Below are 12718 nucleotides of genomic sequence, written 5' to 3' on the forward strand. Positions count from 1 at the left end.
ACTTCATCTTGGTCAAAAGGGAGCTTTAACTCTCATCATGCTCCCTACTACACAGTGAGTTCCTTTGTAGATTCAAAACATAACCCCTCACCCCACAAATTTCACATAGGAGGTCAGAGTATGCTTGTTGAGCGAATATTCGAGAAGTAGATGAATCATCTGATGCTTGTGGCTTTGTTGGGATAGAAGCTGGGGAAAGGCTACCCTGGAGGAGGGGACAGAATGATGTGCATGATCATCACAGACAACAAGGTGTGTGTTTCCAGAGTGACCCATATGGGATATCCCAGTAAATCGAATATAGGAAGAACTGCAGATGCTAGCTTTAAAGAATTAGAATTTAGTGAAATATGCTTTGCACTCATCTCTACCGAACACTAAGCCAGCAACCACCTCAGGATTTTTTATTTCTCTGAGTTCTCTCTTCATGCACAAGCACTGTCAGGTTATTTGGTCTAGAGTAAGAGGACATTTCTGAGCTAACAGTAAGCCAACCATGAATGATTCAAGAGGTCAACAATATCTGGACTATTGTCCTATCAACATTTTCTAGACACGTACTCCGTGGAAAGTGCAACACTAAGCTCTGGTTTAGAAGAATTTTCAGGAAAGTAACCAAGATATACACCTTTGAGAATTATAATATGGGAATAATAAAGGTTGGAAACATAAGTTTTGGAGTCCAACAGACTGGGTTCGTGCTCCTATTTGGCAAATTCCTATTTGCATAACTGGAAGCTGTTACTAACCTTTTCATACCTTAGTTTTCTCATCTGAAAAATGGCAATAATAACACCTTATGATATTGTTTTGAGAATGTGATGAGATAGTAGAAAAAGCACCTACTTAGTGTTTGCTTAATAGAAGCTATTGTTTTATCACTATGAATATAATAGACCTAATGGAACAGAATAGAAATTGGCATTGTGGACATTGATCTAGGACAGCAGAGAAAGCAGAGACCTCAGGAGGGTTGTACAGGGAGGGAGTGTAGGCTGAGCTTTGGGGATGTCAGTGGAGTGGCCATCCTGGCTCCAAAGGGCTGATGATTCACAGCTCTAAAGCAGAGAGAATGCAGGGTTGGAAGATGAGGGTGACAGGTTGGCCAAGGATCACTTGGAAGAGATTTTTCTTTGAAGTGTCAGGCTGAATTTGAGGCCCACTGGGCTAGCTTTCAACCCTCAGAGGGCAAAGGACACAAGGACAGGGATACAGGACAAGCAAGCACTATTAGGTTTACAGCCAAAATAGGAGCCTTATAAACAGCCTTAGAGATAAGTTTTGAGTTCTATTTTGATTACACCAGCCTGCAAATCACCCCCACAGCCTGCCACGTCATCCATAGGATTTTCCACTCTACTGTGTCACAGTAAAGGAGAACTCACAGTGGTCCTAAAAATAACTCATAGGAAGGTCTCGTTTCTATAACAAGGATATTCCTAAAAATTATTTGTAAAAGGACATTTGGTTGAGTACACTATTCAGGGCAATCTGTGTGGTATGATTTTTTTTACAGTGCAAACCACCACCCACAATGTTTGTTTATCATATTTGCATTCCCCCCCCCCCCCGACCTTGGGTTCTTCAGGCAGGCAGACCTCCAAAAATGCCAAGGATATTGAATGGTTTTAAGGCAGATTCCATTCCAGGTACTGGACAGTTGTTTACAGGGGTTCTTTAAGGAAATTCAATGATCGAAGACATAGAATATGCATATGAAAAGCAAAACTTAAGAATGTCTTTTAAAATTATTTGTTGAAGGATGTACATCCTGAAATTCCACCAAAAGGATTTAAAACAGCACATAATAAAAACACAAGACTTCCAGGACCCACCACATGGTCAACGGAGCTGATGCAAGCTCTTCCCTCAGCAAGGTTAAAATGTGCAGGTTGAACCATAACAGTTTTTCAGAACTATAGCTGAGGTCACAAGAAGGAAAGAAAGAAAAATCCCCAAGTGTCAGAAGCACAGAGAGAACTGAAAGAGCAGTAAACACTGCGATGAGGCTGGGGCGCCTGGGGTGATCGCCAGACCTGGAAATAGGCCCGGGAGGCCAGGAGTGTGGATTTCCATACCCTCAGGAGCAGGACATGAGGCCTCGGGGCCTGTAAGAGACACAAAGTGGGGACGGAGATGCCCGCCGGTAGACCAGTGCACCTTAGCATACCGGGCAGGGATGGAAGTCACTACCCACCAGCCCAGGGAGATGGGAAGAAGCTTGTCCCCAAGCCAAGGGATAAACATAAAAACCAGTCCTGAGCTAGGGATAGCTCTGAGACACCTGGAAAAGGCCAATGCAAAGCGCTCTGATCCCCTCTGGTAAGAGCTTCACATTGCTGAAGGACTTGACAGTTTACCCAAGGCATTCACAGGGCGGAGAATGTCATGACCATTTCACAGATAAGGAAGCAGAGGCTGGTAAGGCTGAGTGATTTGTCCAGGATCACAGGTCAGGTAGAGAAATCTGGGCCCAAACCAAAGTCCTTCCTCTCCAGAGCCCTTTGTCTAGCAGAAGTATGGGCAGCTCAGGGCACCTGCAGCAGCTCACAGGCCACGAGCAAGGTGACGCGGCAGACACCCTGGGGTCAGACACACTGAAGAGGGGCCTGGCCTGTCATGTTCTGGTCGGCGGGAGGCACGTCCCCTCTTCTTGCCCGAGTAGGGAGCATGAGGAGAGGGGATGTCTAGTGGGCACCGGGGAAGCATTACACTTTGGGAATTGAAAACCGCTCCCATGAAGTGAGAGTCTTTTTTTTTTTTTTTTTTTCTTGAAAGCCACTTGAACTTTGTCATTGCGATTAAGCTTATCTCTTCTTGTGTTTGCTTAGCTTGTGGACCGGAGATGTCATTACCCTGTCCTAATTTTATGGAAAACCACTTGTAAGTGTTAAATTTTTTTTTTTTTTAAATATTTTATTTATTTATTTGACAGAGAGACAGCGAGAGGGAACACAAGCAGGGGGAGTGGGAGAGGGAGAAGCAGGCTTCCCGCTGAGCAGGGAGCCCGATGCGGGGCTCGATCCCAGGACCCTGGGATCATGACCTGAGCCGAAGGCAGATGCTTAACGACTGAGCCACCCAGGCGCCCCTGTAAGTGTTAAATTTTGAAATGGCCACTAACCTCCTCAGCTTCAAGACTCACACACACACAAATTTGGCCTGAAGGAGGCCGTCGCGGATTGCCTGAGAAGGCCCCGTCTGGGATCCTGGGGAGAGAGGAGGTCCTTGCGTCATGTCTGTCAGGCTGTCCATTTGCAGGTCTTCACCACTGTGCCAGCCTCTTGGCCAGCCTCTGAGTGAATCCTGCCCAGGTGCTCCGTGGACTGGGTAGGCAGGGAGTGAAGGGCCAAGGAGAAGGGTCTGCAGGGAGTCAGACACCAGAAAAGGAGGACCCGCCACAGCCTCCCTGCGAGGGCTCTGGGATGAGTGCTGACTTGCCCTAGGAGAAAAATTCATGACCGTCCTTCCCACTCCCCACCTTAGAGCCCAGAGAGAAGCACTGTGGGGTGTGTCATGTGACATCCATGGTCAAGGGCAGAGTGTCTGGATGTGGACCCAGGTATTCCTTTATCTGAGGAGACATGCTGGGCAGGCAATGGCTGCGTGGGAGAGCATGGTGTATCCAGGACACTTCCAGTAGATCCTCCCAAATTAAGCACTTACTGGCCGCAGGGGGAGGGGGTTAATGGCCTCATCATCGCCATTTCCTTAGTGATTATTTCATTGCTTTTAAAAACTCCCAGATTCCCCACTGAAGCAAGTTCCTACTGATTTGCTCCCTGATAAATGTTTGAGAAGTTCTTCGGGTAGGTGGTGGGTGAGGGGGGGTGGGTGGGGTCTCAGGTCCGACTTGAGTTTAGTCTAGCACTCGGCCACTGCGGTCATTAGACAGACATAGACCAGCTATCAGCCTGTGGATATTAGTCTACGTCACCAGATACCATCTGGGATCACATGGCACTCTGGGATTTCGGTAAAATTAGCTTGAATTCCTCCAAAGCCCTCACTAAGATTTCTGGGGATCCGTGGGGGGACTGTGCTCCCATACACACCCTGCTTCCTGACACAAATAGTCCCTGACTTATGTTCACCTTAGGATTTTTTGAGTTTACCCTGGTGTGAAAGTGATACTCATTCAGTAGAACCCATACTTTGTGAATTTCGATCTTTTTCCCAGGCTAGTGATATGCAGTATGATCATCTCCTGTGAAGTTGGGCAGCCGCTGTGAGCCTTGGCTCCATCAGCCACGTGATCACAAGAGTAAACAATCAATACACTTAAAGCCATTCTGTACCCATGTAAACTTTGTTTTTCACTTTAAGTACAGTAGTCAATAAATTACATGAGCTATTCAATACTATGTTATATAATAGACTTTGCGCTAGATGAGTTTGCCCAAATGTAGGCTAATGTAAGTGTCCTGCGTACGTGTAAGGTAGGCTGGGCTAAGCTATGAAGTTCAGTAGGTTAAGTGTAGTAGATGCATTTTCCACTCATGGTATTTTCAACTCACAATGGGTTTATTGGGACATAACGCCATCGTTAAGTCGAGAAAGATCTCTACGGTTTCAGGTGTACTGTCTCATCTCCATGGCATGAATCCAGAAATGAAACTCAGCCCTTCATCATTTTCCATTTGCACCTGTATTGATTTATGAATTACCTTTTACTAAAGCACCTGAGGTCATTGGGGAGGGAATTAAAGAAAGATGGATGGGGATTCACTTGGTGGCAAATGAGCAGCTTCAAATGCAACAGGAACTTTCAGAAGCGCTTCGTGCCTTACTGTCTCCGGGGTGTCTTCATGCCCCGTCACCCCACACCCACTCACTGGTTCCCCTCCTTTCTGCCCACTGCACTGCTCTTCCCTTTCCCGACGTCCAGGGGCAAAAGGGGGCCTCTCCCAGCGTCCTGCACAGCCCTGCGGCCTTCCCCGTCACCGCCTGAGCCCTTGCTGATCACAGATCTTGGGTTTCACTCACTCTCTCTTCCAAGCAGCTACTCCAGCCATTTACACACACACACACACACACACACACACACACACACAGAGTTTCCTCTCCAAGAGGAATTCTGATGCCAATTCTTAAGATAATGGATTTTTCACTGCCTTACATATACATATATAAAATAAAAAAACCATTGTCCCTGGGGCCACTGTGTGGCTCAGTCGGTTGAGCATCCGATTCTTGATTTTGGCTCAGGTCATGATCTCGGGGTTGTGGGATCGAGCCCCACATCTGGCTCATAGCTCCGCTTGGAGTCTGCTTGGGATTCTTACCCTCTGCCCCCTTTCTCTCTCTCAAGTAAATAAATAAATCTTAAAAAAAAAATCATTGTCCCACTTGGAGGAGATTAGGCTCTAATATGGGTACCCTCAATACAATGAGACATATTAAAAGGTACATAATCAAGGTTCAGAACAAGATGTGGGTGTCATGCTTTGAGCCACTGTCCCAATGGTGCTAGGGCTTTTGTGGTGCCTAAAAATGGCTGTGAGTTCTGGGCTTCCAAGCCTGTGTAACGTTCTCCAGGGACCGTCCTGACCCGTGGCCTGGAAAGCACTCTGTGTCCTGGGCACTGTCAGAGGAGGACCGAGCAGAGAGGGCAGAGTGGAGCACCCCTCTGCCCCAGAGGGAAAGGCTTACTGGGGCTGGGATCTGCGGGGCAGCTGTCAACCGGCGCCCTCTGCCCGCGCTGCTCAGAAAGGACTGACCTCTCCGTGGCAGGGCATATGCTGACGCCACCTGTCAGGGACGCCAGAGAGGGCTTAGACATTGAGCACATGTGGGGATGAGAGGACTTCTCGGGTGCTTTGCTGGATCCACAGGTCCACATTCTGGAAGTTTGGGAGAGTACGTGTGAGGGAGTCAGAGACACCAGAGCACGACTCTCCGGTGGACTGACACGCTGTGTTAGTGCTGGGCTCCTCCAGCTTGTCTTTCTGCAGTGTCAGTGTCCCTGGCATGAGCCCCCATACCCTCACATGTCCCCTGACTCCCATACAGCCAGAACCTGAGGGCTGCTGGGCTTCCAGAGCAGATGCCCCGTCAGCCCAGACAGTTGGCAGCCGAGTGAGTGAGCGTGCAGTCATCCTGGTGATCATGCTGCAGGTGAGGACAGACAGGGTCCCCTGGCAACGGAGAGCATTGTCCAGGAAACAGAAAGCTCCGGCTGCAATCTCCCACCATCTATCCTGGTGCGGGCTGGAATGGCAGAGCAGGACCACAGAGGAAAAAGAATGGACATGGATGGGAAGAGAGTAGCTGGCTCTTGGTCTCAGGGTTACCCCGTTGCCAGCCCTGTTCACTGGAGTCTCATCTATGCATACTTGCCTGGTCAGACACACACAGACACACACAGACACACACAGACACACACACACACACCCTGATCCTGGCTGCCCAGCCCCAATGATTCAGTGATGTGAGGGGCTGTGCCAACCTAATTCTCCATATTTCTTATTTTCCTTTAACAAGAAGATACATGGCCTCATTATCTTTTGATGGTTTTTATTTACTGACCTATTACAGACACCTACTAGGTGCCAGGTATTGGGAATGCCAAGGAAGAAATGAAAAAGAATACACAGAGAAATAATCCCAGTAGGATTTGGAACATAGGTATTTGCAAAGTGCTCTATGAGCCTAGAGGATTTCTAGAGGGGGTGAGCAGGTGGAGAAGGTGAGGGAAGGGCAGAGGGTGCAGTGGGAAAGCATGGCCCCCCTGACGTGTTCAGTTGGCCCAGCAGATACTACCTGCTTTCTCTCTCCTACCCTGTCTCTGCCTAATAAAATGCATCTCAATTTCCGCACACCCAGTTTCCATGCTTCCCACCTGCCCTTCACTATGCAGTGCTTTGTCTGACACCTTTAAACGGAGACTGATGTGGTTGGTGCAGAGCTTGGAATTATCAAGAGGAATCCCAGAATACAAAATGGTGCTAGGGGCGTATGACATCTTTGTAAAAGTTAAGTTTGTGTAATAAGGATGGAAGAGATCATAAGGTTATGTAAAGAAGGGGAAGTTTTGGGTTTAAAAGGATTCTTTGGTATTTTTCTGTGTGTCTAGATCTAAGTACACACACGTATATGTGCGCACACATACGTATATATGCACACATCTCTAAGCGCACAGGCACATACATACGTGTGTACAAATATGTATGCATACACATACGCACACACACACATTTATGGAGGATTGGTGCATTAAAGGCTGTCGGAACTTAGAGCTTTGCACTTGACTGACATCCATTAATGTTTGCTGAATTAGAGCAAACCTCTGCTGTGCCCATCCTGTTTTTTTATCATTGACCATTGCTCTTAGCAGTTAATGTTTGAACCTGGCCATAAAGGAGTAGACAGCTGCTGACCTCTGTCCAACCTCCAAAGCGGAAGGAGCCCCCTATAAATCAGCCCACACTGGGCAGCCCAGGCAGCAGGGCTGCAGATCCGCTGTGGAGTGAGACTTGTCGCCACCATGAACTTCTCCGGCAAGTACCAGCTGCAGAGCCAGGAAAACTTTGAGGCCTTCATGAAGGCAGTTGGTGAGTGCTGGGCTGGACACCAAGGCTGGGGGGCACAGGAATAAGGGTCTGGCCCTGCTGGCAGTGGCTAATCAGAGTCTCGATGCTGCGATGGGAGGAAAGTTTCGGGCTTTGCACAGACCAAAGGCCATGGTATGCATGGGACTTTTTTAGTCATTTGCAGGTTGTGCTATTGCTCACTGGACAAGGCCATTCCATAGGCGATCTCTGCTGGCACCTCACTGTGTGACCTCCCTCCCGCCCTCATTCATTCATTCTGCTAACAAACGTTGATTCAGGGCCAACCACATGCTGAGCACTGTGCAAGACAGATACCAAGGAGACAGATAACTTGGAAATGAGCCCCATTTCCAAGTCACAGTTTAGAGAGAGAAAAAGAGAAGAGATAAATACAATAAAGTATCCCCTAATGTGTACTGAGCACTGACTCATTACCAGGCACTGTGCTAAGCCCTTGTATGCAATATCCCAATGAATCCTCACCAAAAAAACTCTGAGTTGGGTACTAATATTTTTCCCATTTCACAGTCAAGACAACTGAGGCCTAGAAGGGTTAAGTAATCCCGACCAAGGTCACACAGGTAGGAAGCATTTGCATTGGGATTTGAAGTGGATGCTGGTTCCAGAGACCCCACTTTACTCCTCTGTGCCTCCCAGAGTCATGTGCACAAGGATGAGGGGCTCACGGGAGGGCACGGATGGAGGGCTTGCTGGTGATGAAGGTGAGCCTTGGCTGGGCCTTGGCAGATGAGCAAGTGGTCCCTAGGGGACGGGGGAAGGGAGCATGCTCCAGGTAGAGGGAACCCTATGAGGAAAGGGGCAGTGAGACAAAGAAGGGTGCCGGGGTGGGGGGGAAGTGTGGGGAAGACAGCAAAGGCAGAGAGAGGAGGACCTTCAGGGCTAGCCAAGAGCTAGGCTCTCCTCCTGCAAGGTGTCACACCACCTCTGTTCCCTCTGTTCCGAATCCCTTACCTGGGCCACAGGACCTTCTACCCCCACTGCCAACGCAAATGGACCTCACTTCATATGACAGTGTAGATGTGCCCTGAAATGTGTAAAGGTCTGTCCCAGGGCAAGGGACTCCCACTGCACCTTCTTTAAGAGCCTTGACAGCAGAGGTCTAGGTGGGGACGGGTGGCCAGAGGCTCGCTGGACACTGTCCTGGCTGGCCCCTATTGTCCTGGCATATTATTCATTGTTCCCCCTCCCACTCTCAGGAGGGACCTGGCTGGAACACAAACTGTGTGGTCACTCTGGGTGTGGAATGAAACACTGACACTCAGAGCAAAGTCTGGTGTGAGATAAGAGAGCGAGCGGGAACCAGGGTGCTCACTAGAGGAAAGGTTCTTCAGGACACAGGAGTGTCTCCTTTATAAACCCACTCCCCCCCCACCCCGGTGAAATAGTGGACTGCCAGGTCAGGCGGAGTCAGGCCACTGACCTTTCCTTTCAGAGGTCAAAGCCCATGTTGCTCACAGGACTCAATCTGGGCCTCTGGCCTCTGGGGAGACACGGCACCTCCCTGTCTGACTCCACGCCACAGAGTTTCTCTGTGACCGTCGCCCTGCAGCTCCCACCTCTGCTCATCTCTGAACCTTAAATGGTTTCCACCAGGTCTGCCTGACGAACTCATCCAGAAGGGGAAGGACATCAAGGGGGTGTCGGAAATTGTGCAGAACGGGAAGCACTTCAAGCTCATCATCACCACGGGGTCCAAAGTGATCCAAAATGAGTTCACCTTGGGGGAAGAGTGTGAGCTGGAGACCATGACTGGGGAGAAGGTCAAGGTAGGAGGTGCTCCCTCATACCACCCTCTGGTTCTGGAACTTTCCCTGGAACCTGGCCCAAGGGCCTGATCCCGCCAGGCTCCCACCTCACAGTTCCCACCTCAGATACCTTATCTGTGACTCCACTTCTGGGGTGGGAGCCAGAGAGACCAAGACAGCCCTAGGGAAGCTCTAGGGAGGCCCTTCCCGTTTTCCTGTGACTGTCTGGGTGCTCTGGCCGGAGAACCCGAGCTCTCTCGTGTGGAGGACGTGGTGGGGACCAGGCACAGGTTCACCCAGGCCCAGCAGTGGACAAGCAGGAATCCGTGAAACACCCTAAACAGAGCTGTGACGTCATCTTTGAGCCTAAAGTAAACTGGCCTTGCTGAGCCTACAGCTGCTGGTCATGGGGAGAGATTTCCTGGAGGAGGTGCTAGCAACACCAAGAACACCAGAATACCAAGGCCCCAGGGCAGGCTCTCAGACCAAGCCTTCAGGGGTCACTGAGCACCTGGCCTCAGCTACCTTATCTGTAAAATGGGCATAGCCACCCTTCCCTGACTGAAGGGAGTGGGCAGGGCAGCATCACTCTGCTGGGCTGCGGCTCAGGGTGTGCAATGAGAGCTGGGTGTGCACTGTGGAAAAGACCAGAAGATGATGGCAGAGAGATCCGAGGCAGTGCGGTGCCCCTCACTAGAGACTTCGCTTCCTCCCTGGGAAACTCCGCACGCCTAACACAGCCAACACCACAGAGCAGCTGTCTTCACGCCTCCCCTTCCAAACAACTTTGTGCCTTGGCCTCAGCATGTTGGTCTTTTTACCTCTTGTGACGGCCTCTTATTTCTACCTCTCCAGATATGACATTACAGGTCAGAAAATCTGTGATAAACTTTAGGAGGGAAATCGTCTTGATGTGCCCGTAGGAAGGGCAGGCCATCTTGGGTTTTACCACAGGCCTTTTCCAATTGTCCATCTTGGAGGCACATTTTTAACCTTGGCCAGGGTCTTCTGTTTCCTGCTGGGTTTCTGCTATCTCTTCCTGGATGCATAAAGTTTGGAAAAGAGACCACAGTAGAAAATATAAATGTGCTGGAAGGAACATATACCAAAGCTTAATAGGTGTTCTCCCAACCGGCCAGTATTTTGAATTTTGCTACTCCTTCTGTCCATCAGTATGGAGAATTGGGATTTTACCAATATTATCTTAGTGCTTGCATTTGAGACCACTTAGGTGTCCTTGCTCATTTCTCATAGTTCACATACCATAAATTAGAAGTTTGACCAAAGAAGCACTGGCATTTCCTTTGGCTTTTAAAGGCACCTCCTGTCTTTAGAGCCGGAGGACTGGGGGACGTGAGTGGCTTGGCTGTTGTCTGCCGGGACCCAGGCAGGGAAACCAGTGTCACTGGTGAGGGTCCTGCTCCCTCCCCCGACTTTCCTCACAGCTCATCTCTTCTCTCCCCTGCAGGCAGTGGTCCAGACGGAAGGTGACAATAAACTGGTGACAACTTTCAAAGGCATCAAGTCTGTGACCGAACTCAATGGCGATGTGATCACCAATGTAAGTTGGCACTCTGAGCTGCTGGCTCCCAGTGCTTGAGGGGAAGGGAGGGGTCAAGGGTGAGGTGCAGCTCCCCCGCCAGCTTTCCTGTGCTCAGCCTCGGCTACCACTTACTGCGGACCCATGATGTACCAGGCAGTTTACACACATTATCTCCATCTTCCCACAGCCCTGACTTTTCTAAGTGGGGAAACTAAGGCAACAAATAGCCAGGGAATGGCAGGATGAGGGTTGCTCTGAGCGGGGCCTGTCACACAGGGCTGTCATCCACAGTTGTATATGCACAATCCTACACGGAGCCAGCCAGTCCCATTATAGATGGTGTGGACTCGTATACTCAGTACCATCTTAAAGCAGATGCTAGTTAACCTCCCCCTCTTCCTTCTCTCCTCATTGCTATCCCACTTTCTTCATGCATACCCAAATAGGATGGGGTAAGAGAGGTGCTTGGTAGAATGAGATAGAGGGTCCTGCAGAGCCACCAGCATGACCCACGTTTCTCAGTCTCCACAGGGGTGTAGCCATAAGACTTGCTCACAAGGAGAATCATATTCATAGCAATTTTATGGCAGCTTTTAAGAGTGGCACACTCCCGTTGTGCAATCATCCTTGGTGCCTGATAGTCGGCCATGTTCTGTCCCTGATTTGGGGGTGAATAGCACAGTGTTTCTCCTGCAGTTACGTTCCTCTGGATCTTCTTTGCCCCCATGATGTGCTTTGGGGAGTAATAGAAGGCAGAACACTACCCAAGGGGTCTGTCACACCCCTCCTCATTGAAGTGGGAGAATCCCTCAGCTAGGTAGAGTGTGAGGGTCAACAAGGAAACATGCTGTCCCCACCCCTGCCGGCACATTCACAGAACAGCAGGAAGGTACCAGCAGGGTGGAGGGAGATAAGCCTTTCCTGGACTCAGTCCTGGCCAAAGTCCTCTGATAGGCTTTTTTTCCTGCTTTGATATGCTTTTGGTATCTCCCCTAACCTTCCTCTCAGCTGTGAGGGAGGCAGGATGAGGGATTTGATAGATAGGTTGACCTGTCCAAGGTCATCCAGCTAATGAGCTATAGAACCAGGGTTCAAACCTAGATCTTTTCATTCCATTCCATTGCTGCTGAAGCTAAGGGGCTCCTTTGGTACATAGCAGGCACTCAATGAAACTTTGAGAAATTGGATCAGACTGGACTCGTTTGGATGGTCTTGCTCTCACAACCATCGATATAGAAAGGAATTCACTAAAAGGCAGGACAACTCTTCACATGAGGAAGTGAAGTGACAAAGACCTGGCATGGGATTTTAGAAAAGATTGCCCACCCTTTCTCTGACCTTACAAAAAACAGAGAAATCTTTGGGTTGTTTCATATGCTAGCATATTTGGGATGATTTTGTGGCCTTAATTACCTTTTACGATTCAACATCAGATGAACATTTTGTGTTTTTCTGTTTGTTTTTACTTTCAGACCATGACCCTGGGTGACATTGTCTTCAAGAGAATCAGCAAGAGAATTTAAACAAGTCTGCACTGCATATTCTTTTACTGTGTAAAATTAATGTAATAAAGTGAACTTTGTTTTAAAAAAAAATCTTTTCTTCTCAATGGCTTGTCATTGATGGGCTATTGGTATCAATGGGCCCTGATCACCTATATTTTTGTAAATCTTGATGATCTGCATGTTCTATCCTGCTGGGTCAGGTCTGAAGGGTGATTCTCACCCTGAAAGCAGGCCCCAGGCTCACTCAGGTGATCCTACAAGAAACATGAGATGTGGCTGGATCTGTGAAGCCACCCTGGAATGACCTTTCCAGATCAGCCATACAGGCAAGGAGCTGGATGCCCCTTTCTC

At 49.1% G+C, this 12718-nt stretch overlaps 1 protein-coding gene across 1 annotated transcript; it reads left to right on the forward strand.

The window, feature by feature from the left end:
• Window positions 1–7397: 7397 nt before the first annotated feature.
• On the forward strand, window positions 7398–12447 carry FABP1 (fatty acid binding protein 1). Its single transcript, XM_036076154.2, has 4 exons — window positions 7398–7553; window positions 9168–9340; window positions 10788–10880; window positions 12335–12447. Exons 1-4 carry the CDS (start codon window positions 7487–7489, stop codon window positions 12383–12385), a joined length of 384 nt encoding a protein of 127 aa, XP_035932047.1. The 5' UTR covers window positions 7398–7486; the 3' UTR covers window positions 12386–12447.
• Window positions 12448–12718: the final 271 nt, after the last annotated feature.

Source organism: Halichoerus grypus, chromosome 10, assembly GCF_964656455.1.
Source record: "Halichoerus grypus chromosome 10, mHalGry1.hap1.1, whole genome shotgun sequence".
Taxonomy (NCBI): domain Eukaryota; kingdom Metazoa; phylum Chordata; class Mammalia; order Carnivora; family Phocidae; genus Halichoerus; species Halichoerus grypus.

What these genes read in the sequence shown, in the direction of transcription:
- FABP1 (XM_036076154.2), top strand. Translation starts at nt 7,487, where the DNA reads ATGAACTTCTCCGGCAAGTACCAGCTGCAGAGCCAGGAAAACTTTGAG. An exon ending in TGACTGGGGAGAAGGTCAAG is followed by an intron (nt 9,341 to 10,787) that starts GTAGGAGGTGCT and finishes TCTCCCCTGCAG; the next exon opens with GCAGTGGTCCAGACGGAAGG. An exon ending in ATGGCGATGTGATCACCAAT is followed by an intron (nt 10,881 to 12,334) that starts GTAAGTTGGCAC and finishes TTTTACTTTCAG; the next exon opens with ACCATGACCCTGGGTGACAT.